General features: G+C 37.7%; 1 protein-coding gene across 1 annotated transcript; it reads left to right on the top strand.

The window, feature by feature from the left end:
* The first annotated feature begins 9,835 nt into the window (after nucleotides 1–9,835).
* LOC100348253 (large ribosomal subunit protein eL19-like) lies at nucleotides 9,836–10,532 on the top strand. Its single transcript, XM_051819892.2, has one exon. It carries the CDS (start codon nucleotides 9,840–9,842, stop codon nucleotides 10,428–10,430), a length of 591 nt encoding a protein of 196 aa, XP_051675852.1. The 5' UTR covers nucleotides 9,836–9,839; the 3' UTR covers nucleotides 10,431–10,532.
* The last annotated feature ends 12,756 nt before the right edge of the window (nucleotides 10,533–23,288 follow it).

Here is a 23,288-nt window from a genome sequence, read left to right on the forward strand (position 1 = left end):
ATTATGCTTCAGATTTTTGATTGTAAGCTGTACATGATGTACTGGAAAAAAGGAAATACATACAGACAAAGTAAGTGACATGGATATAAGGGTTGCAGGGGAGGAGCTGTTCCACAGTCCTGGCTTCAGGTTTACATTTTTCAGTGAACCTGTCCTCCAGTTGCACCTTCCTAAGAGTTTCTCCATTTTGTCATTCTCATAGGTGGAAAAAGGTTGGAAGAAAGCTGGAACCAGGTATTTGCTTTTCCCCATATCAATCTGGATCTGATAAAATTCTCATAAAATTAGGGGCTGGCATGGTAGTGTAGTGGGTAGAGCTGCAACATGCAATGCCAGCATCCCATATGGTTACTGATTCAAGGCCCAGATGCTCCATGTCCAATCCAGTTTCCTGCAAATGGGCTAGGAAATGCAGTGGAAGATGGTCAAAGTCTTGTGACCGTGACACTTCACCCACTTGGGAGATTTGCCTGAGTCTCGATGCTCCTGCCTTTGGACTGGTCCCGTGCTGGCTGTTGCAACCATCTGGGGAGTGAACCAGCAGAAGGGAGATCTCCCTCTCTCCCTCTCTCCCTCTCTCCCTCTCTCCCTCTCTCCCCCTCTCCCCCTCTCCTTCTCTCCCTCTCTCCCTCTCTCCCTCTCCCTCTCTCTCTCTCTCTTCCTCTCTCCCTCCCTCCCTCTCTCTCTGTAACTCTGACTTTCAAAATAAATAAAATGAATTACTTTAAAAGCTCTCAGTATTTTAGACTCTGGTAATTAGCTTCTCTTCTAAGAAACACAAAATGGTCTGGGCATATTTCAAACTGCCTACCTTTCCTTTCCCCTAAAAGAATGAAGGTAAGATTTTTCTTTGGTCTTCATCGTGAGAAATCGGTAGGGCTTCTTTAAGGTAAAATACACGAAAGTTTGGGAGCACCCTATGACTCAGCAATCTCCATCCCATAGAGTGTTTAGCTCTCAGACTTCAGCACACTGAACCTCCATGAATTTGCCAATTATAGCTTTCCCTTTCCACCCCATTACTGGCTAAGTTGTGTCAAGTGAGCTCCCCGATGTCTAGTTTTCTTGTTCTCACAATACGTAAAGTAGAGTTGCTGAAAGAGATAAATAAGAGTTATGCATATCAAGTTATATTTATTGTAGCTTCCTCCCTTTTTCAACTTCTCCTGTATTTAAAATGGTGATATTGGGTGCAGTAGCGCTCAGGTGTGTTCTCTGGCCTCAGTGTTGCTGATTTCAATTATTTTCCAATAATCTTGATTTTAGTTTCTTTCCTCTTTTTTTTATGTGTGCTAAAACAATTTTCCTTGAAGAATAATTATGTTTAAGTAAGCTGATATATAGTACATGCTTAGGGTAGCAGGTTAGAAGTAATATGCAGCAATAATGTTTAGTTGAAACTAATTTAGAGTCACTATAGACCTATCTTGAGTATTTTGATGTGATAATGAATACATTGGCAGATGGTAAGATATCTTGATTTAATTAGACACATTAAAAACAATTAAGTGACTGACTTGAAAATGATAGTGCTCTTGTTTTTGGTGACTTTTACAAAACATATAAGCAAATGTGTTAATGGAGAAAGAAATAGAACAGCTACACCTACGTGAACCAATAAATTTGAATGCCCACGTCTACTTATTGAACACATACACACCCACTTTTTGCAAATATGAGGACACTGTTAAGCTATTGAATTACTATAAGTACTATCATCAACTAAAGGCAGTAAAAATAATGCAACCTAAAGTTATTTTATGGCTTATTTAACTTTCCAATCTTTTATCATCCTGATGCCTAATCAATGTCATCTTTACGTGAGTTAAATTTCTACAGTATTCACAGCTGTGATCTAACAATGACACTATTAAAGTCATTAATACGATGTTATCTCTCTGTGTTTTAAATACATGACATTACCCTTTTATCTGCCTATATTATCAGTCATGTTGGTAGTTGATGGGTGCTTGCCTCAGCAGATATACTAACAACACCAAGAATTCAAATTTAGAATTAAATATTAGCATGCATCCTGCCATTCAAAACAACATAAATTAATAATATATGGTAAACACTTACTTCCTCTTTTAATATTATTAAAATACATTCTTTTATCTATCTATCTATCTATCTATCTATTTTATATACTGCCATCAATGGACAGATCATGCAGGTATAAAATCAACAAAGATACATTATAGTGGAAATATAAGCAAATAGTTCTAGCAGACATTTATAGAACGTTTTATCCAACAGAGATAGACATTTTCTCATGAGCATATGGAATTTTCTCCAAAATTGATCATATATAATCACATATCAAGTACCATTAAAATAAAACATTGATGCAGTACTGTATAGTTTTTTTCAGAAAATGAAGAAATAAAGGTAGAAATCCAGAAGACCAACAAAAATTTAGAAATAAATATCTTCAATGATTGAATGAAAAATAAAATTTATATAAATGAAAATAAAAACACAACACATTAATATCTATGAGATATAAAACAGAACTATATCTACACACATATTAATAGATATAAAACAACACATTATTTACAGCATTATATCAACACATTAATATTTATGAGAATAAAATAGCAGTAAGAGATAAGACTACGGCAATATGTGCATATATTAAATAGATAGATTTTGGGGTCGGCACCATGGCGCAGTAGGTTAATTCTCTGCCTGCAAAGCTGGCATCCCATATGGGCGCCGATTCTAGTCCAGGCTGCTCCACTTCCAGTACAGCTCTTTGCTATGGCATGGGAAAGCAGCAGAAGATGGCCTTGGTCTCCCGCACCCACATGGGAGACCAGGAAGAAGCACTTGGCTCTTGGCTTCGGATCGGCACAGCTCCAGCCTTTGCAGCCATTTGGAGAGTGAACCAACATTAGGAAGACCTTTCTCTTTGTCTCTCCCTCTCACTGTCTGTAACTTTAACTCTCAAATAAAATAAATAAAATATTTTTTAAAAAAAGAAAGAACAAAACAAACTCTACATTAATAAGAGGCAAGAAATAATAAGAATCAGAGCAAAATAAATGATATTGAAACTAGGACAACAGGTAAAACTGTTGTTCTAAAAGATAAACAAAAATAGAAAAATCCTTGATCAGAATGACAAGAAAAAAAGAGGAAAGTCTCAAATGAATAGAATTAAAGATAAAAAGAAGGGAGTATTATAACTGATATGAAAATAGAAAGGATCACAAGAAAGTATGATAAAGAAGTATGTGTTAACAAACTGGAAAACCTTGAAAAAATGAATAAATTTCTGGAGAAATAAAAGATTAAATTGATTACTTGAGCTTCCCTTGTGTTGAGGAACATTTTTTGTTTGTATATTTCCCTTTTTTCATAGTATTAATTGAACTCTTAACATAGAGTTAAAAATATGTGTATAAAGTCAATTGAAAATAATCTCAATAAAAAATAAGAGTGAGAATAAGAGAGGGAGGAGGAATTTTGTAACTGTAAAGCCATATAGTTCTGCATACATTCCTATGGCCCTAATTCTAAGAGTAGAGTTTAAAAACTTGAAATGGGACTCCAAATCCCATAAAGTTTGGTGGTAAAAATGCCATCTTAATTGCCAAAGTGAACATATTAAGTGTTAAAGTGATCAGATAAATAGGATCAAGTGCCTGGTAATAATAATAGAATTAAACAAGAGAGAATGCCCAACATGGGAAGCAGTCCACACGGCAGACTCATAGAATGACAATCGCTTTAAGTAACACTTTGATCTCAGAATCAGCTCTTAAGGCTTCCTAGTCTGGCTGGAAATCACATGAGAGTATTTCAAGCATGGAAAACTAAGAAATTGTGGCAAAAAATGTCCTACATGAAGGATCTCTGTGAGTGAGACGTCAGTGGAAAGAAGGGGCCATCAAAGAAGGATGTACTTTTCTCTAAAGGGAGGAGAGAACTTCCACTTTGCCTATGGGCTTATCCAAATACTGATGAAGTTTGTAGAATCTAAAAGCTCCAATAACCTAGGCAGCTCATGTCAAGAGCCTCTGGTGATGACTGATGTCATACATGAGAATGCTAATTGTTAAGTTAACAACAGGAGTCATTGTGTATTAATTCTCCATGCAGGGCCTCTGTCCTCCATGAGTTGCATTATGAAAGTTAACTGTAAAACTAGTTCTCAAACTTTTTTGTTTCCTCGTGTGTGTGTGTGTGTGTGTGTATGCCTATACTTCATATTGCGTTGGTTTTCTCTGTACAAAGATAATTAAAAATGAATCTTAATGGAGAATGGGACTGGCAAGGGGAAAAGGAAAAGGAGCTGGGAGGAAGGGCAGGCATGGTGGGAAGAATAACTGTATTCCTAAAGTTGTACTTATGAAATTTGTATTCCCTAAAACATAAATAAAAAAATTAAAAATCAAGGCATAGAAAATGTAAATGGACCAGTAACAAGTTAACAAGAACAAAGTAATAATTAAAATGCTCTCATCAAATAAGTCCACAACTCAGGCCCACACTGTGGTCTAGGGGGTAAACTTACCACCTGCAGCACCGGCATCACATATGGGCACCAGTTTGAGTCCTGGCTGCTCCATTTCTAATCCAGCTCTCTGCTATGGCCTGGGAAAGCAGTAGAAGGTGGCCCAAGTCCTTGGGCACCTGTACCCACGTGGCAGGTGTGGAGGAAGCTCCAAGCTCCTGGCCTAAGATCCTCACAGTTCCAGCCATTGCAGCCATCTGGGGAGTGAACCAGCAGATATAAGACCTCTCTCTCTCTCTGCGACTCTCTCTGTACCTCTGCCTCTCCATAACTTGACCTTTCCATAAGTAAATAAATCTCTAAAAACAAAAACAAAAAAGTCCACAACCTACTGACTTTGCAATTTAATTATGCAAATATTTAAAGAGAAACTCATTCCAATAACTCTAAAAATATTCCAAAATATTGAAAAGGTTGGAACTTGAGTTCCAAACTCTTCTCAATCAAGCATTGCTCTGAAACAAAAGACATAACACAAAAAGTCAACTTCAGATCAATATCCTTGATGAAATTAGATATGTGCAGCACTACATCAAATCACTCATAAAACAAGATCCGGTATGATTTATCACAGGGATACAAAGATGGTTCAACATTCACAACACAATTTCATATCCACAGAACAAAGAACCAAAACTGTAAAATCATCTAAATGAAGGCAGAAAACATGTTTGATAAGATTCAATGTTTGTTCTTGATAAAAACTCTCAGCCATTAGGTGTAGAAGGAACATACCTCAAAATGATAACTGATATACATGAAAAACCTGCTTCTTGAATCACCCTGAACAGGTAAAACCTGGGCCCCTTCCCCCACAGATATCCAATAAGGCTAGGGTGTCCACTTTCATTATTACCTATTGTCTCTCATTTCTGAAAGTTAAAAAAAAATCAGTCTGAACACAGAATGGTGATCACCAGAGGCTATGATGCGGATATGTGATAAGGGAAAGCAGGAAAATGAGTACCACGTCACATTTACATTGGATGAATAAGTTTCTATGGTTACACTGAATAGAGGAAACTAGTTCACTATAAGCTAGTATATAGAGTACAGACAATACAAGACAAAAGCTCCAAGCCTTTCATAATAAATAATCCCAAAGAAGAAGAAATATTGATTTTGATCAGTATACCTGTATACACACATGGAAATATCAAACTGCGGCACATGAATATATGTAGTTATTGTTAATTAAAAACTGTGAAATATAAAAAGACTGAAGTTTCTTTTTTTAGTTTTAGTTTTATTTCCCATGAAAATGTAGTTTTTGTCTTTCTGTATCAAACTTATTTCACTCAACATGATGTCCTTCACTTGCAGCTATGTTGATGCATGTGATAGAATCCCATTTGTTTTTAATGGTGAATAATAATAATATATTGTATGTATATATACATGTATACATTATGATCTTTTCACTTTTTATTTGTTGAGGTACATTTGTATACTAGTTTTTCTGCAAATAAAATATTTCATCATGAATTTAAATTAAGCAATTCAATATTTTTAGTATATTTCTTGGTATAAACAATAATCACCAAATCAATTTTAGAACATTGTTGTCACCTCAGAAAGAAACATTAGAATCTGTAACAATCACTCTCATTTATGCTATTTGTATTTGCTTGCTAGTATTTTGTGGAGGCTTTTTGGAACCATGTTCATGAAGCATGTTGTTCTGTAGTTTTCTTGTCTTTTTTTTTTTTTTTTTTTTTTTTTTTTTTTTTGCTTTCTGGGTAACACTGGTTTTATAAAATTAATTGGGAGATTTTCTTCTCCTGATTTTTTTTTCCAAAATAAACCTTTTATTTAAAGGGTACAATTTCATAAGTACAACTTTAGGAATATGGTGCTTCTTCCCATCATACCCACCCTCCCATCCCAATTCTTACCCTACCTCCTCCTCCATCTACCATTCCCAGTACCATTCTCCATTTAGCCAGCACCACAGCTCAATAGGCTAATCCTCCACCTGCGGCGCCTGCACACCTTGTTCTAGTCCCAGTCTGGGTGCTGGATTCTGTCCCGGTTGCTCCTCTTCCAGGCCAGCTTTCTGCTATGGCCCGGGAGTGCAGTGGAGGATGGCCCAAGTGTTTGGGCCCTGCACCCACATGGGAGACCAGGAGAAGCACCTGGCTCCTGGCTTCAGATCAGCACAGTGCTCAGGCTACAGCACGCTGGCCACAGTGGCCATTGGGGTGTGAACCAATGGAAAAGGAAGACCTTTATCTCTGTCTCTTTCTCTCTCACTGTCCACTCTGCCTGTAAAAAAAAAAAAAAAAAATCATTTTCAATTAACTTTCTACACAGAATACCACCAACTTTATACTAAGTGAAGATTTTAACAATTCGCACATATACATACATACACACACACACACAAAATTGTTTAAGAATAAGTTCTACATTTAATTCTCATAATACAACTCATTGAGGTCAAAGATCCTGCATGGGAAGTAAGTGCACAGTGATTCTTGTTAATTTGAAAACTAGCATGCTGATGTATGATGTCAGTGATCACCCAAGGCTCTTGACATGAGCTTCAAGTCTATGGAAGACTTTTGAATTCACAATTTATGTCAGTGTTTAGACAAGGCCATAAACAAAGTGGAAATTCTCTCCTCCATTTAGAGAAAAGTACATCCTTCTTTGATGACCCCTTCTTTCCACTGGTGTCTCACTCACAGAGATCCTTCACATAGGACATTTTTTGTCACAATTTCTTCTTTTTCCATGCCTTAAATGCTCTCAAGGGCTTTCCAGCCAGATCAGATTGCCTTAAGAGCCGGAATGGCATTAATTCTTTTTTGAATATTCCGTGGGATTCAGTGATGAGATATTCTGGGCCTCTAAACATCACTCTGGGTAACTTTATACACTTCTTCAATGGTTACACTTTCTTTTTCTTTTTTTTTTAAAGACTTCATTTATTTGAGAAGTAGAGTTACAGACAGATAGAGGGACAGACAGAAAAATTCTATTTCATTTTGACTTGGTTCTAGTGGTGTGTCTTTCAGGTATTTGTATATTTTATCAAAATTATCTAACTTGTTGAACTATATTTATATTATTCCTTTTTATACATTTGCATTTCTGTAACTATTGGGGGTCAACATAACTACATATTTGCCAATCTTGTTGATTTATTAAATAATCAATTTCATTTTATTAACTTTATTAGTATTTGCTCTTTCCTTACTATTTTATTTTTATTCTGCATTCCATTAATTCCCCCTGCATATTTTTTCTTTTATACTTTAGATTTAGCTCCTTCTCTTTATTTAATTTCCTTAAGAAAGTTTTAATTTCTCCCTTAAATATGCATGCCTTTATTTTTTCCTTATCTAATTGTTATTCGAATAGAATGCTAAATAGTGATGAAAGCAGAATATTTTCTTGCTCCTTATCTTATGGGGAAAGCTTTCATTTTTCAGCATTGAGAGAGATAAAAGATTGCTTTTAATCATGTTAAAGTAGTTCTCTTCAGTTCTCAGTTTCTGTTTCTTTCAATAATAAAAGTTCATTGGATTTTGTCAAATGCTTGTTCTATGTCAATTGAGTTATTCATGTGCTTTGCTTTTCTTTATTGTAACAATGTCATATATTACTTTGATTTTCTCATGTGGAATTAAATTTGCATTCCTGTGAGGAATCCTAATAGGTCACAGTGAATAATACCTCCAATACTCTGTTGATTTGGTTTGCTAGTATTTTGCTGAACATTTTTGTCTCTGTATTTCTAAATGATAATGGCTCATAATTTTCTGCTCCTGTTGTGTATGTCTTTTGCTTTTTGTTAAAGTACTGCTGGCCTTACAGTGAGTTAGAGCATTTTCTCTCATTCTGTTTTTTGGAAATTTGAAAAAAAATTGGTGTTAAATTTATTTAAATGCTTGGTTGAATTTTCTGGAAGAGGATTTGTTTGAATTTGGTTGAATTTATGGGTCATCTTGACTTTCTCTTTAGTTATAAGATAAAATTGCTATTTTCAAATTTCTGCTAAAAATGACCTTAGTTATTTTTACAATAAATTTGTGTTTCCTGACTCTCCAGTGTATGAGCTAATTTCTCCATTTTTTTTTTGCTATTATCAAATTATGCCAAGAAAATGGACATTCAAGGTAGCAACACGGGGTACTAATCTTACTCCACTTGTCAGTAGCTTACCCCGGTTAAAATAACTGAGTGGAAGGCTATCGTGGAGTCCATGTAATAATTTCCCATTCTGTTAAACCTTGATTATTGTGCCTTAGTAAGTAGCAGCTTTAGATATCTATAGTTTCCCTGTGGTGTCAGCATTTTGGTAAGGTTCTCTTTCTTCTTTAACAAGTGAGCAGATTTATCTATTGTTTTGAACAATACTTTAAGCAAGAAATTGCTGTACAATTGTGATTCAATCAATTTTTGACTGTCTTGAGCAATTAGTTTTGATAGTCCTTGGTTGATACCTGTTCTAACTCCATAAAACCTCACTGAAGCTATCTTGTCATCTTCGTTTGCTTCCTACAAACTAGCCAATTTGCAGTCTAGGTTGTATCTTCATTAAATCCATAAATTCTTCCAAATTGCCATCAAAGTACTCCATTATTCTTGAGATTAACCTTAGGCTTGACCTGTGTAATATTCTATGGTAGATAAAGTCAGATTTGTGGAAAGGAATTGGAGCTATCTATTTTATGGTCTGCCACTCCTCCTAGATAAAAATCTCAGACCTCTTGAGCTAAGGGCGGGGACTAATGTAAATTCTTTCTTAGGGCACCCTCAGTGTTCCAAGAACTGGAGTACTAGGTAGAAGGTGGCAAAGGTGCCTGACATACTCCTACTTTGCCTCTCCAGGCATGGAACTCCCACCTCATGATTGCAACAGAGTAATTAAAGCCTTTGTATTGGGATGTGAACTAGTGGATGGAAGACCACCCTCCTTCTACCCCTTTCCCCTCTGCGTGTGTGTTTGTGCTTGTGTGTGTGTTCTTCTTCCAAATAAATGGGATAAAATACATTTTAAAGTAAAGTTAAGAGAAAATAATGCAGCCTACACATTAAAATTAATTTTTGAAAAATAATAAACAGTTTCTATAACATATGATTACCATATGGTAGTTGGCCTATACATCTCAAATTTATGTAATCCCACTTCTTCATTTTTTTCTTGTGAGAATGTAAAATTAGTAAATAAATTCACATCTGAAAAAAAGATTTTTATAGTATTTATAACACAGAGTCTGCAAGCAGGAAACATCAAGGTTTGCATGTGTCTAGTTTGATGAAGAGTAGTCGTGGAGTCCTTTCCTTTCGCCGCCTGGCCGCAGCCATGAGCATGCTCAGGCTTCAGAAGAGGCTCGCCTCCAGCGTCCTCGGCTGTGGCAGGAAGAAGCTCTGGTTGGACCCCAATGAGACCAACGAAATCGCCAATGCCAACTCCCGTCAGCAGATCCGGAAGCTGATCAAAGATGGGCTGATCACCCGCAAACCTGTGACGGTCCATTCCTGGGCTCGGTGCTGGAAAAACACCTTGGCCCGCCGGAAGGGCAGGCACGTGGGCATAGGTAAGCGAAAGGGTACAGCCAATGCCCGGATGCCGGAGAAGGTGACCTGGATGAGCAGGATGCGGATTTTGCGTCGCCTGTTCAGGAGACACCGTGAATCTAAGAAGACTGACCACCACATGTACCACAGCCTGTACCTGAAGGTGAAGGGGAACGTGTTCAAGAACAAGCGCAGCCTCATGGAGCACATCCACAAGCTGAAGGCCAATAAGGCCCGCCAGAAGCTGCTGGCTGACCAGGCTGAGGCCCGCAGGTCGAGGACCAAGGAGGCCTGCAAGCGCCGAGAGGAGCGCCTTCAGGCCAAGAAGGAAGAGATCATCAAGACTCTGTCCAAGGAGGAGGAGACCAAGAAATGAACAGAAACGACGCCCCCTCCTGTCTGTACATAGCGGCCTTCGGTATGCCGTGGGTCGGTCATCAAAATAAAACACGTCTTTATCCAAAAAAAAAAAAAAAAAAAAAAAAAAAAAAAACAGAGTAGTCGTAAACATAATGCCCTCTTCCAATGAAGAAAGAACATGAGAATGCAAATACGCATTCAACAAAGCTTGCACACAGATAATATTGATTCCATTGAAATGCAAAAGTACTTCAAAAAGTTTATGGGAATGGAATTAAAAGATGAATACATTTGGTGTAAAATTCAAATTTCGGAAGTTTTCACAATCTTCATGTTAAGTATGTATTATGAACAAAATATGCATGGATTTCAAAAATTTTGCATAAATTTACATCTTTAAGTCCAATTCTCTATGAATCTTTTGAAGTACATCATGATTTCACTCCTTAACAAATGTTTCTATGGTCAGAAATCTAATTAATAGCTACACATATTACCACCCAATAGAGGTCAAGTGCTTGCAAATCTAACTTCGTGATTTAGAGTTATTTATTTCCACCTCCTTGGAAAATTGGGCTATGTATGAATATGTAAATAAGTATGTATGTATGTATATGTATAAGGGGCTCTCAGCATTTAATAAGACAATAGTTGTAAAGTACTTAGCTTTATATTAATGTGCAACTGTGGCCTAATAAATGCTACTCAATATTTTCATAGATGTTTTCTGCATATTTCATTATAAAACAATTTGCTATATATTATAAATTATATTTTATATCATATTAAAATATCATTTTTATTACTATGATGAGCAATATCAGACAATTACTTATTTGCATTTACTATAATAAATATTAAAAGGATATCTATTTAAGAATGGCCACATTTACCTCTTTTTCTAAATGTAAAGGAACACTTTTTGTCAAATAGGCATTTCTATAAATAATTTAAAACATTTTTACTAACAAAAGTAGTTAAAGGGATTCAATATATTTGAAAAAGAAAATAAAAGCTGAGAAGTATGGTGCAGAATGGCTGTGACATGTATATTATCTTACCTGGAATCATTTCATTATGAGGTCTAAAAAATAACTGTTCTTTGGGGTGAGTGAATATAGCTCTAATTTCAGCTTCTAATTTCAGGTTCTCATATATAATTACTCTCTCTCTCTCTGAGTGTAGAGTGGAGGGTTTTCTGTTACCTTGGGTATGAGCTTTAATTTAAATCCTCAGATTTCCAAAATTCTAATTTAAACTGCAGAGCTGTACAGCTATGATCAGATTGTTCTCTTGCAAATAGGGTTTATAATTTGCAAATCCCAAATGAAACAAATCATTTAGCAGAACTCAAAGAAGCCAGTTAGTCTATTTTTTTTTCTCAAAAGAAAAGCTTAAATACTATTCTGAGAACCTAATCAAGAACTACAGAGTTACTCTTGAGTTTTATGCCCACTGGCAATTTAAATCCACTCCTTTGGAGAAATATTAATAGGTTAAGTTAAAGAAATGAAAAAAATGAAAGTAGTCAGAAAACTTTAGTAGCATATGATGGTTTTTTCATGGAAATATCATTTCTTCTTCAAATTATATGGTACAAGTTAGATGTTCCTGCTACAGAAGTAGAGAAGAAACCTGTCCCCCATATCCAATTTTCCCAGGTATCTAAAAAAAATATCAAAAATTGCTAATTCCTTATGATTGTCTTCTTTTTTCCTCTATTGTGTATACCCAGAAGAAATATTGGCCTTAAAATTGTTGGGAACTCTCTACTATAACCAAGTACACAAAAACAGGAACTCAATTATCCTTTGCAGTCAAAATAAATAACCAATATGTCTGAGAGAAAACTAACTGCTTCACAGACAGGAAAGACTATGAAGGGAGGAAGGAACCTCACAGTAAAATGTGGAAGCAGTCTGAAAGCCATTTTACAGAGGTAAACCAGGCTGTTTTTACTCAAGTGGCCTTTAAGTAAATGTGATCTGCCCTAATCTCAGCTCATTACCAGATAATACATGTCAGAAATTAAAAATATTGATAATGTAAGTTAGTTGCACAAAGTAGATCTTTTTCAATGATGAACTGGTATCCCAAACATTAAAAGCATTCTACTTGAAGTTAGAGAATAGAGCCAAGACAGTGGCTAAGCAAGAAGTGCATTTTGTTAGGTGCATGGTAGGAGTGGGATTTTGGTGGTACAAGCAGAGCTGCAGTACACACAGCAAAATCCTGAAAGTGTCATGGTATTGACTGCATGATGAGAGTAGGTGTGTTAGCCATGGAAATTTTATTATAATGACATTATAATAATCTCAATATTGTCATTGGGAACTCAGTCTGCAGCCAAACTGTGGATTTCTAGCCAGTGCTGGCTCTTAAGTGGCAAAGCACTAGCAGCTGTGGTCAGCAAAGAAGAACATAAGGTTTGGGTGGCACAGAGTGGTGCTGTAGTGCAAGGGCTGTCAAACTTCAATTCCCTTCTCCTGGCTATCTGATGCCTACATCACAGAGATATTTCCACTTTGGAGAGGTAGAACTAACTGAATGTCATTGCCAGGTCCACTGTGAAAAAAACCTGATTGGAATGAGCCTTCAGGCTGCTGCTTCTAGAACCTACTCTAGGAGTAGATATTTGGAGCTTCCACAGCAAGGCAGTCTCTGCCACCCTTTCAACAAATGCTAGAAAAAAACATGGAACTCCAGTGAAGCCCTATAGCCAGGAGCTATATGCCATGGAGCTCAATGCCAGGCCTATCACACTGAGATGCAACACCTGATAAAGCCCAAAGAGTACTACAACGCAGTTGGTACTCCCAAGCAGAACTTCTAGGTTTGTAGGCATCAGCTGGATACATGTGCTTCAGTGGGTTAGACTTGTTTTGACATGTTTTACTAGTCATGGGTAGTCCTAGAGAGCACCCCAAGTATTTTGTGTGGCCCAAGGACTGTGAGACACAGATGTGAACAATCTGGGCAGGAGGGTGGCTTCATGCATCAACCTCCTCCAAACTTGAGCAAAGTGAGACCATGGGACTGTACCTTGGAAATCATTCTGGACTATAAAACCCATTTATGGACAGATCCTAATGATTCCTATCCCTGGGCAAGTGCTTATGCAAGGAGTCTCTGGACTTGCCCCAATGTCAGGCAGGTAGCTGTGCCCTGATGAGACAGAATTGTTTGGATGTGTAGCATCTCCAGTCACTCAAGGGTCTGCTGTGCACCCCCCAAGATTGCACAGGACCTGGCAACTAAGAGATTCAGCTGTGACCAACAATGGGCCTGCCTTAGAAGCCAGGGAGCTGATTCTTTCATATTTTCTACAACACTGAGCAGAGAGCAAAGAATCACATGACTGTTTTGGAGCTCATTTCCAGACTGATGAAACCCATCATTGATCAGATTCTAATGGTCCCGTCCCTGTCGCCAGGCAGTGCCTGCAGACAGATCCTCTGGACCAGTTTCAGTGCCTAATGGAGTTCTATGGTCCTGCTTGAGCAGTCAGTGGGCAGTGAGTCCACCTCATCAGCAAAGCAGACAGCTTAGAATTTCCAGCAGGACAGCAACTAATGAAACCAGATCAGTGAACTAAATCTTTCAGTGTGCAGACAGCGTCATACTTAAACAAGCATTGGGAAGTGCCAGGGAAACATGGCCTTACCTAAAGAGAAAATTAAATTTCATAATGATAATGAGAAATTAAATTTCACAATTCTCAGAAGAGAATTTCAAAATAGCTGCTTTAAGGAAACTCAAATTCAAGATAACACAGAGAAATGATTCAGTATTCTAACAGAAATTTCATAGAGGATGGAAGTAATTAAACAAAGTGAAGCAGAATCCCTTCAACTAAAATGTACAGTAAGAGAAGGTTAAAGCAGGAAAAAAGCCTGAATAGCAGGCCAGATCAAATAGATGAAAGAATCAGTGAGCTCAAAGACAAGCTATTTGAAAACACACAGTTGGAGGAGAAAAAAAGAATCAAGGGGAATAAAGAACGCTTATGGGACATAGGGGAAAGAATGAAAAGAGCAAGTATCCAAAATTGGGATTCAATAGGAAATAGGGAATGCCAAAGGGGTAAAAAACATTTTTAAAAAGATCAAAATTTTCCAAACATAGATAAAAACAAAACTATCTAGGCACAGGAAGGTCAAAGGTCATCTACTGGGAAGTAGGTGTTTTGCAACAGTGATTAAACGTTCATGTGGGTCAACCACATCGCATGTGGAAGTGCCAATTTGAGTCCCAGAATCTTTGCTTTCTATCTAGGTTCTTAGTAATGCAGGCAGGAAGGCAGCAGACAATGGCTCAAGTGCCTGGGTCCCGGGATGAAGTTCTTGTCTCCTGTCTTCTGCCTGACCACCCCTGGATGTTGTGGGCATTTGGGGGAATGAATCAGTGGATGGGAGAAATCTCTGTCTCTCTCTTTCTCTCACTATCTCTTCATGTCTATATCATTCTGACTTTTAAATAAATAAATAAATATTTTTTTAAAAAAGAAAGAAAATTAAAGAACATGCCAGGAAATAAATAACACATCATGGTCTGTAATTATGTACATTTTTACAATGAGAACAAAATACCTACAATTTCAACAGTCAAATGATAACAGGCCATATGGAAAGAGAGCAAATGTAAAATCAAAAATCCAAAAAGTGGTGAGGAATGGAACACTAATGTGGACTTCTTTATTAGGATTTTTATCTTCTTTTCCTGTTGTTTCTATTTCTATTTTTAAATTCAATGCTAAGTTGTTCTAATTTCAAGATAGCCTGCTGCATTTAAAAGAATTTTTTAAAACCACTGGTAAACATAGAGCAAACTTATCCAAGATTTACCAAAAATTATAAGGTATCAAAATAAACCCCCTGAGAGTCACTTAACAAAAAAATGCAGATTGTAATTTAGGGAAAAAGAATTTTGTTAAAAAAAGGAAATACAATAAATATACAAAAAAAGTTCAAAAATGTCAATGGGAAGACTTTACCTATCACTTGTTTCCTTAAGAGACAACAGACTAAGTTTTCCAATTAAAAGACATAGAGTAGGGCCGCCATTGTGGCACAGCAGGTTAATCTGCCATCTATGATGTTGGCATCTCTAAGGGTGCTAGTTTGTGTCCCGGCTGCTCTACTTCCAGTCCAGCTCCCAGCTGATAGCCTGGGAACAGCAGCAGAAGTCGGGCATGAGCAGTTGGGTCACTGCCATCAGGTTCTTGGGTTAGGCCTGGCCCAGTGCTGGATTATGTCTATCTGGGGGGTGGTGAATGAATGTATGAATTATCTCTTTCTTTCTCTCCCTCCCTCTCTGTAAGTCTGATATTCAAATAAATAAATAATATGTTAAAAGAATAAATAGGCCGGCGCCGTGGCTCAATAGGCTAATCCTCCTTTTGCGGTGCTGGCACACTGGGTTCTAATTCTGGTTGCCCCTCTTCCAGGCCAGCTCTCTGCTGTGGCCGGGGAGTGTAGTGGAGGATGGCCCAAGTCCTTGGGCCCTGCACCCTATGGGAGACCAGGAAAAGCACCTGGCTCCTGACTTCGGATCAACGCAATGCGCCGGCCTCAGTGCGCTCGCCGCGGCAGCCATTGGAGGGTGAACCAACGGCAAAGGAAGACCTTTCTCTCTCTGTCTCGCTCTCTCACTGTCCACTCCGCCTGTCCAAAAAAAAAAAAAAAAAAGAATAAATAAAAATTTAAAAATCATGTTTACTGCAAGTGTCAGAAACAGCTAATTTGGTAACTCAAACATTGAAACTACGAAAAATGTATTAATTTTTGTCATTGTGGAATTTAATGCAAGCTACACATGCAAGGTAGAAAAGCAAGCTACCCAAGGTGATTGTGCTAAGAAATAGCACATCATAGTTACTACACATGGACAGAAGTGAGAATTTATAGTCAATGAGGTTTATCTTGATTATCCTACTTTGATAGACCCCCAAAATGTTGTTCAGTTACAGATGGTTCTATGCATATGATGTAGAATATGTCAAATTAAGCTTTTAATTAAAATACCTGTCCACTGCAGCCTGGCGTTCAATGAAATGCTAGCTCATATTATTTTTCATTATGTCATCATTATATTTATTGATAAAATAGATGAATAACTTAAGAAAGTGTTTTAGAGAGCACAAATATTCAGGCTAGGGGGCCGGCACTGTGGCTTACTGGGTAAGGATGCCTCCTGCAGTGCTGGCATCCATGTGGGTGTCCATTCAACTGCCAGCTGCTCCACTACTGATCCAACTCTCTGCTGTGGCCTGGAAAAGCAGTGGAGGGTAGCCCAAGTTCCTAGACTCCTGTGCTCATAGGGGAGTCCTAGAGGAAGCTCCTGGCTTCAGATGGACCCAGCTCTGCTTTGCAGCCATTTGGCGAGTGAACCAGCAAATGGAAGATCCTCTCTTTCTCTCTCTCTCTCTCTCTCTCTCTCTCTCTCTCTCTCTCTTTCTCTCTGCCTCTCTATAACTCTTTCTTTCTTTTCTTTTTTTAAATTATTTATTTGACAGGTAGAGTTATAGACAGTGAGAGAGAGAGACAGAGAGAAAGGTCTTCCCTCCATTGGTTCACTCCCCAAATGGCCACCAAGGCGTCAATCTGAAGCCAGGAGCCAGGTGCTTCTTCCTGGTCTCCCACGCAGGTGCAGGGGCCCAAGCACTTGGACCATCCTCCACTGCCTTCCCGGTCACAGCAGAGAGTTGGGCTGGAAGAGGAGCAGCCAGGACTAGAACCCGGAGCCCACATGGGATTCCAGTGCCACAGGCGGAGGATTAACTCAGTGAGCCATGGCGCCGGCCCAACTCTTCCTTTCAAATGGATAAATAAATCTTTTAAAAAATATACTCAGTCTATAAGTGTTAGGAGTCCAGTTCTCATCCTAATCCTTACTGGGGTGATATTGCCAGCTTAAGTGTATTTGGTTTTTCCAGGTAAACCATCAAATTAAATACTTGGATATTTTTGATGACTCAAGATAATAAACATACATCCAGCCTAGCCAGCTTGAAAATCCTATTAATTTATGAAAGTGTAGATATCTAACTTTAAAAAGATCTATGGATAACTGAAACAAAAAGAAGAGGAAAAATGTGAAATGTAGTGGGAAATTTATTCTAGATTTAACATATGGCAATGGAGATTTTTAAGCATGTATAAATCTCTTCAAAAGATTTTCAAGGTTTATGAAACTGCAGTAGGTCTCACTGACCCACTGACAATGTCATATTGTAATATTGACTTATACTTAAAGGAAATGAGAAAAATTATACAGAGGAGAGTCAAATATTCAGATTGCCTTGCCTACAAGAGAAGAGAAGAGATTCAAGATGGGATATTCGAGAGTTAGACAAACTTGGACAGATCAATTGCTCTTTAGGAAATTTAACATTCTTTGCATGAGAAATAAAATAGTATAATATAATACAATGTATATATTATAAATATGAATCTCCTTGATGTAGTGACATGAAGGTACAAGAACAACTACTGAGTTTATTATGTGTAGAATACACCTTTGTATTTCCATCTGATCTGTGTCATATGTTTATTACATGAATTGTTTTTGTGACTAATTTCTTTTAGAATTAAATTTTAAGGAAAAAATAAACCTCTAAATAAACTGGTATTCTTCATTTTGAACTCAGACTTGAGGTAGTCCTTTGTATCCTTATTCAATTCTTTGACATAAACTTCCTCTTTATTTACTTATATTTTTATTAATCTTATATTTTAAAAATTATCAGAAAATAATTTGTACATTCATTTAATTTAATAGTAAACACATTATTCTGATTATTTTATGGAGAATTTATATAATATTTATATACTTACCAGTGCTGTGGTGCCGGCAACCCATATGGGCACTGGTTTGAGTCCCTCTTACTCTACTTCTGAACCAGCTCCCTGCTAGTGCATCTGGGAAAGCAATGGGAAATGGCCTAAGTGCTTGGGTCCCCGCCACCCACATGGAAGATCCAGAAGATGTTCCTGGCCCCTGTCTTCAGATTGACCCAGCTCTGGCCATTGTGGCCATTTGGCGAGTGAACCAGCAGATGGAATATCTCTCCCTCTGTGTATATATATAAATTCAAATATATATATATATATATAAATTCAAATAAATAAAGAAATGTTTACATTCCAAGAGTCTTCAAAATCTGTTGGAAAATGCATTATGAAGAAACTATGGATGAATTTCAACATTTTGAGAGCCAAATAAACTTTTTTTAATTCCATTTTTCATAAGCTTTTTGAAGTTCTCTTGCATTTATCAACTAGAGTCTGTTTCCCTTTATTAGAAGACTTATTTATTTGAAAAGCAGTGGCACTAGAGGGAGACACACACACACAAACACACACACACAGAGATATTGTCCATCTGCTGGTTTACTTCCCAAATTTTTGCAAAAGCCATCTGGGCATGGCTGATGTGAGGAGCTGGATCTGCCACATGGGTTGCAGAATCCCAAGTACTTGCACATCCTCCACTGATGTCAGTAGCACATGAACAGGAAGCTGGATTGGAAGTAGAGTAGTTGGAATTGGCAAATGCACTCTAACATGGGATGCTGGCATCCCTAGTTCAGGCTTAACCTGTTGTGCTAAAACATCAGGCCCATTATTTCTTTGATAGTTATGTCCTTTTAGCATTTTATATTTAGGTTTTTTTAAAATTTAAACTAAATAGCCTAAATTAATTTTATTTAGGATTAAACTAGGTTAGTGGATCAATTTGTGGAAAACAGATACAAGATTATAATAGAACTTTCTAAAGCAGGAAGAGATAAAACAGTCCAGTCACTAAGATCTCTTAAGATTATTTTTAAATTATTTATTTATTTATCTATTTATTTATTTATTAATTATTTTGAAAGTCAGAAAGTCAGAATTACAGAGTGAGAGGAAGAGATACTGGAGAAAAATCTTCCGTGCACTGGGTCACTCTCCAGATGGCTGTAATGGTTAGGGCTGGGCCAGATTGAAACCAGGGGCCATGAGTTTCACTCAGGTCTCCCACATGTGTGGTTGGGGCACAAACACTTGTACCACTTTCTTCTGTTTTTCCCAGGTCATGAGCAGGGAACTGGATCAGAGGTAGAGCAGCTAAGACATGAACTGGTTCCCTAATGGGATGCTGATGTTGCAGGTGGCCACCACAACCCCAGCCCCAGGATTAATTTTTATAATGCATTATAGTTTTCTATATGAGGATTTTTCACATGTTTTGATCTATTTGTTTTCTTTATCTTTTATTTTCTTTTGTGTTTTTTTTTTCTTTTTCTTTCTTTCTCTTTTTTTTTTTTTTTTTTTTTTTTAACAGGCAGAGTGAACAGTGAGAGAGAGAGACAGAGAGAAAGGTCTTCCTTTGCCATTGGTTCACCCTCCAATGGCTGCTGTTACCGGTGCACTGCAGTGGGCGCACCGCGCTGATCCGAAGCCAGGAGCCAGGTGCTTCTCCTGGTCTCCCATGGGGTGCAGGGCCCATGGACTTGGGCCATCCTCCACTGCACTTCCTGGCCACAGCAGAGAGCTGGCCTGGAAGAGGGGCAACCAAGACAGAATCTGGTGCCCCGACCGGGACTAGAACTCAGTGTACTGGTGCTGCAGGCGGAGGATTAGCCTATTGAGCTGTGGCACCAGCCACAATCTATTTGTTTTCATTATTTGATATTTTGATATTACAGAAATGCAAGCGATTTCTCAATTGAATATGCAAACTCACGTTGCCTCTATACTAAAATTATAAAATATCACAGCAAAAACCGTACATTATTTTTAAAGATTTATTTATTTGTTTGAAAGACAGAGTTACAGAGAGGTAGAAGTAGAGAGAGAGCGAGAGTGAGAGAGAAAGAGAGAGTAAGAGGTCTTCCATCTGCTGGTTCACTCCCCAAGTGGCCGCAATGTCTAGGTGGAACTACGTTGATCTGAAGCCAGGAGCCAGGAGCTTCCTTCAGCTCTCCCACGCAAGTGCAGGGGCCCAAGGACTTGGGCCATATTCTACTGCTTTCCCAGGCCATAGCAGAGAGCTGGATCGGAAATGGAGCAGCTAGGACTTGAACCAGCATTCATATGGGATGCCAGCACTGCAGGTGGGGTCTTTATCTATTATACCACAGCTCCAGGTCCAAAACCATACATCTTTCAATGATTTACATGAACCTCATATATCCAAGATTTTATGAACTCTATAAAATCAATGCTGACTATCTGTTTTCTGGCTTAACAAGTTTGTTATTTGGAGTCCTTATTGTTCCTTAAATATAGTTCAGGACTTTGAAATGTCTATTCCTTTTCTCTGGAATGATCTTCACCTAAATATCCACATACCTCAATCCATCAAGTCTTTGTTTAAATGACAATAATCTTGGTGAGGTGTACCCCGCATACTGTAAGAAATATTATAGTCCTATTAGCAACTCCATGCTCCTAAACATTAAATATAATTTAACAATTTATATAATCATTCATTAATTCTCTATTTTAGTGATAAAATGATCCAACTATTCAGAATTTGTTAATTATTTGCCCATCCCATACTAATTTATATATACCACAAATAATCTTTACTTTGCTTTGTGTAGAAATTTAAGTAACCTGTCTACAATCACTCAGATACAAGGTTCATAGCCAAAATTCCAAAACAGACTGTCTGTGTATCCCTGTTAAGACTTGGCTATAATTTTAGCACTGAGTGTAAATGTAATGGAGAAGTATTTGTGACTTGTTATTCTCTATTCTATACACAGCGTCCTTTGAAAAATAGCTGACATTCGGTGGGGAAAAAGTAAATGCCTTATTCTTATATTAAGGACAGGCTGATTTTGACATTTGATGATTATTTTTTTAAAAAGATTTATTTTGTTACTGAAAGGCATAGTTACAGAGAGAGAGAGAGAGAGTGAGAGAGAGACAAGAAAGACAGATCTTCCACCTGCTGGTTCACTCCGCATATGACCACAACAGCTGGTTGCTACAGGACAAAGCCAGGAACCAGGGGATTCTTCCACGTCTCCCACGTGGGTGCAGAGCCCCAGGCACTTGGGCCATCTTTCCCTACTTTCCCAGGTGCATTAGCAGAGAATTGGATCAGAAGTGCAGCATCTAGGACTTAAGCTAGTGCCTTATGGAACACCGGTGTCACAGGTGGCAGGTTTTTTTTTTCTTTTTTTTTTTATTTAGTAAATATAAATTTCCAAAGTACAGTTTATGGATTACATTGGCTTTCCCCCCATAATTTCCCTCCCACTCGCACCCCTCCCATCTTCTGCTCCCTCTCCCATTCCATTCACATCAAGATTCATTTTCAATTATCTTTATATACAGAAGATCGATGCAGTATATATTAAGTAAAGATTTCATCAGTTTGCACCCACACAGAAATACAAAGTGTAAAAATACTGTTTGAGTACTAGTTATAGCATTACTTCACATTGGATAACATATTAAGGACAGAGATCCCACATGACAAGTAAGTACACAGTGACTCTTTTGTTGACTTAACAATTTGACACTCTTTTTTTTTTAACTTTTATTTAATGAATATAAATTTCCAAAGTACGACTCATGGGTTACAATGGCTTACCCCACATACCGTCCCTCCCACCCACTACCCTCCCCTTTCCCACTCCCTCTCCCCTTCCATTCACATCAAGATTCATTTTCGATTATCTTAATATACAGAAGATCAGCTTAGTATACCTTAAGTAAGGATTTCAACAGTTTGCTCCCACACAGAAACATAAAGTGAAAAATAATAGATGATTTTTTTTAAATGATGATGAAATCAGATCAGACCTATTGTCTTGTTTAATCCCAGTGAGAGTCAAGTTGGGAATTGATAATTTCTTTTTCTTTTTTTTTTTTTTTTTTTTTTTTTTACAGAGGATCAGTTTAGTATACATTAAGTAAATATTTCAACAGTTTGCACCCCCATAGAAACACAAAGTGAAATATATTGTTTGGGTACTCATTATACCTTTAAATCTCAATACACAGCACATTAAGGACAGAGATCCTACATGAGGAGTAAGTGCACAGTGACTCCTGTTGTTGACTTTACCAATTAACACTCCTGTCTATGGCATCAGTGATCTCCCTATGCTCCAGTCATGAGTTTCCAAGGCTACGGAAGCCCTCTGAGTTCTCCAATTCTTATCTTGTTTAGACAAGGTCATAGTCAAAGTGGAGGTTCTCTCCTCCCTTCAGAGAAAGGTACCTCCTTCTTTGAAGACCTGTTCTTTCCACTGGGATCTCACTCGCAGAGATCTTTTGCCAGAGTGACTTGGCTTTCCATGCCTGAAATACTCTCATGGGCTTTTCAGCCAGATCGGAATGCCTTTAGGGCTGATTCTGAGGCCAGAGTGCTATTTAGGACATCTGCCATTCTATGAGTCTGCTGAGTATCTCACTTCCCATGTTGGATCACTCTCCCCTTTATTTATTCCATCGGTTAGTGTTAGCAGGTACTAGACTTGTTTATGTGCTCCCTTTGACTCTTAGTCCTTTCATTATGATCAATTGTGAACTGAAATTGATAACTTGGAATAGTGAGATGGCATTGGTACATGCCACCTCGATGGGATTGTATTGGAATCCCCTGGCACCTTTCTAACTCCACCATTTGGGGCAAGTCCGATTGAGCATGTCCCAAATTGTACAACCCCTCCCTCTCTTATTCCCACTCTTATATTTAACAGGGGTCACTTTTCAGTTAAAATTTAAACACCTAAGAATAATTGTGTGTTAATTACAGAGTTCAACCAATAGTACTAGAACAAAAAATACTAAAATGGATAAAGTATTACATTGTACATCAACAGTCAGGACAAGAGCTGATCAAGTCACTGTTTCTCATAGTGTCCATTTCA

This window comes from Oryctolagus cuniculus, chromosome 8 (genome assembly GCF_964237555.1).
Source record: "Oryctolagus cuniculus chromosome 8, mOryCun1.1, whole genome shotgun sequence".
NCBI lineage: Eukaryota > Metazoa > Chordata > Mammalia > Lagomorpha > Leporidae > Oryctolagus > Oryctolagus cuniculus.

Coding starts and splice junctions, on each gene's coding strand:
- LOC100348253 (XM_051819892.2), top strand. CDS start 9,840: ATGAGCATGCTCAGGCTTCAGAAGAGGCTCGCCTCCAGCGTCCTCGGC.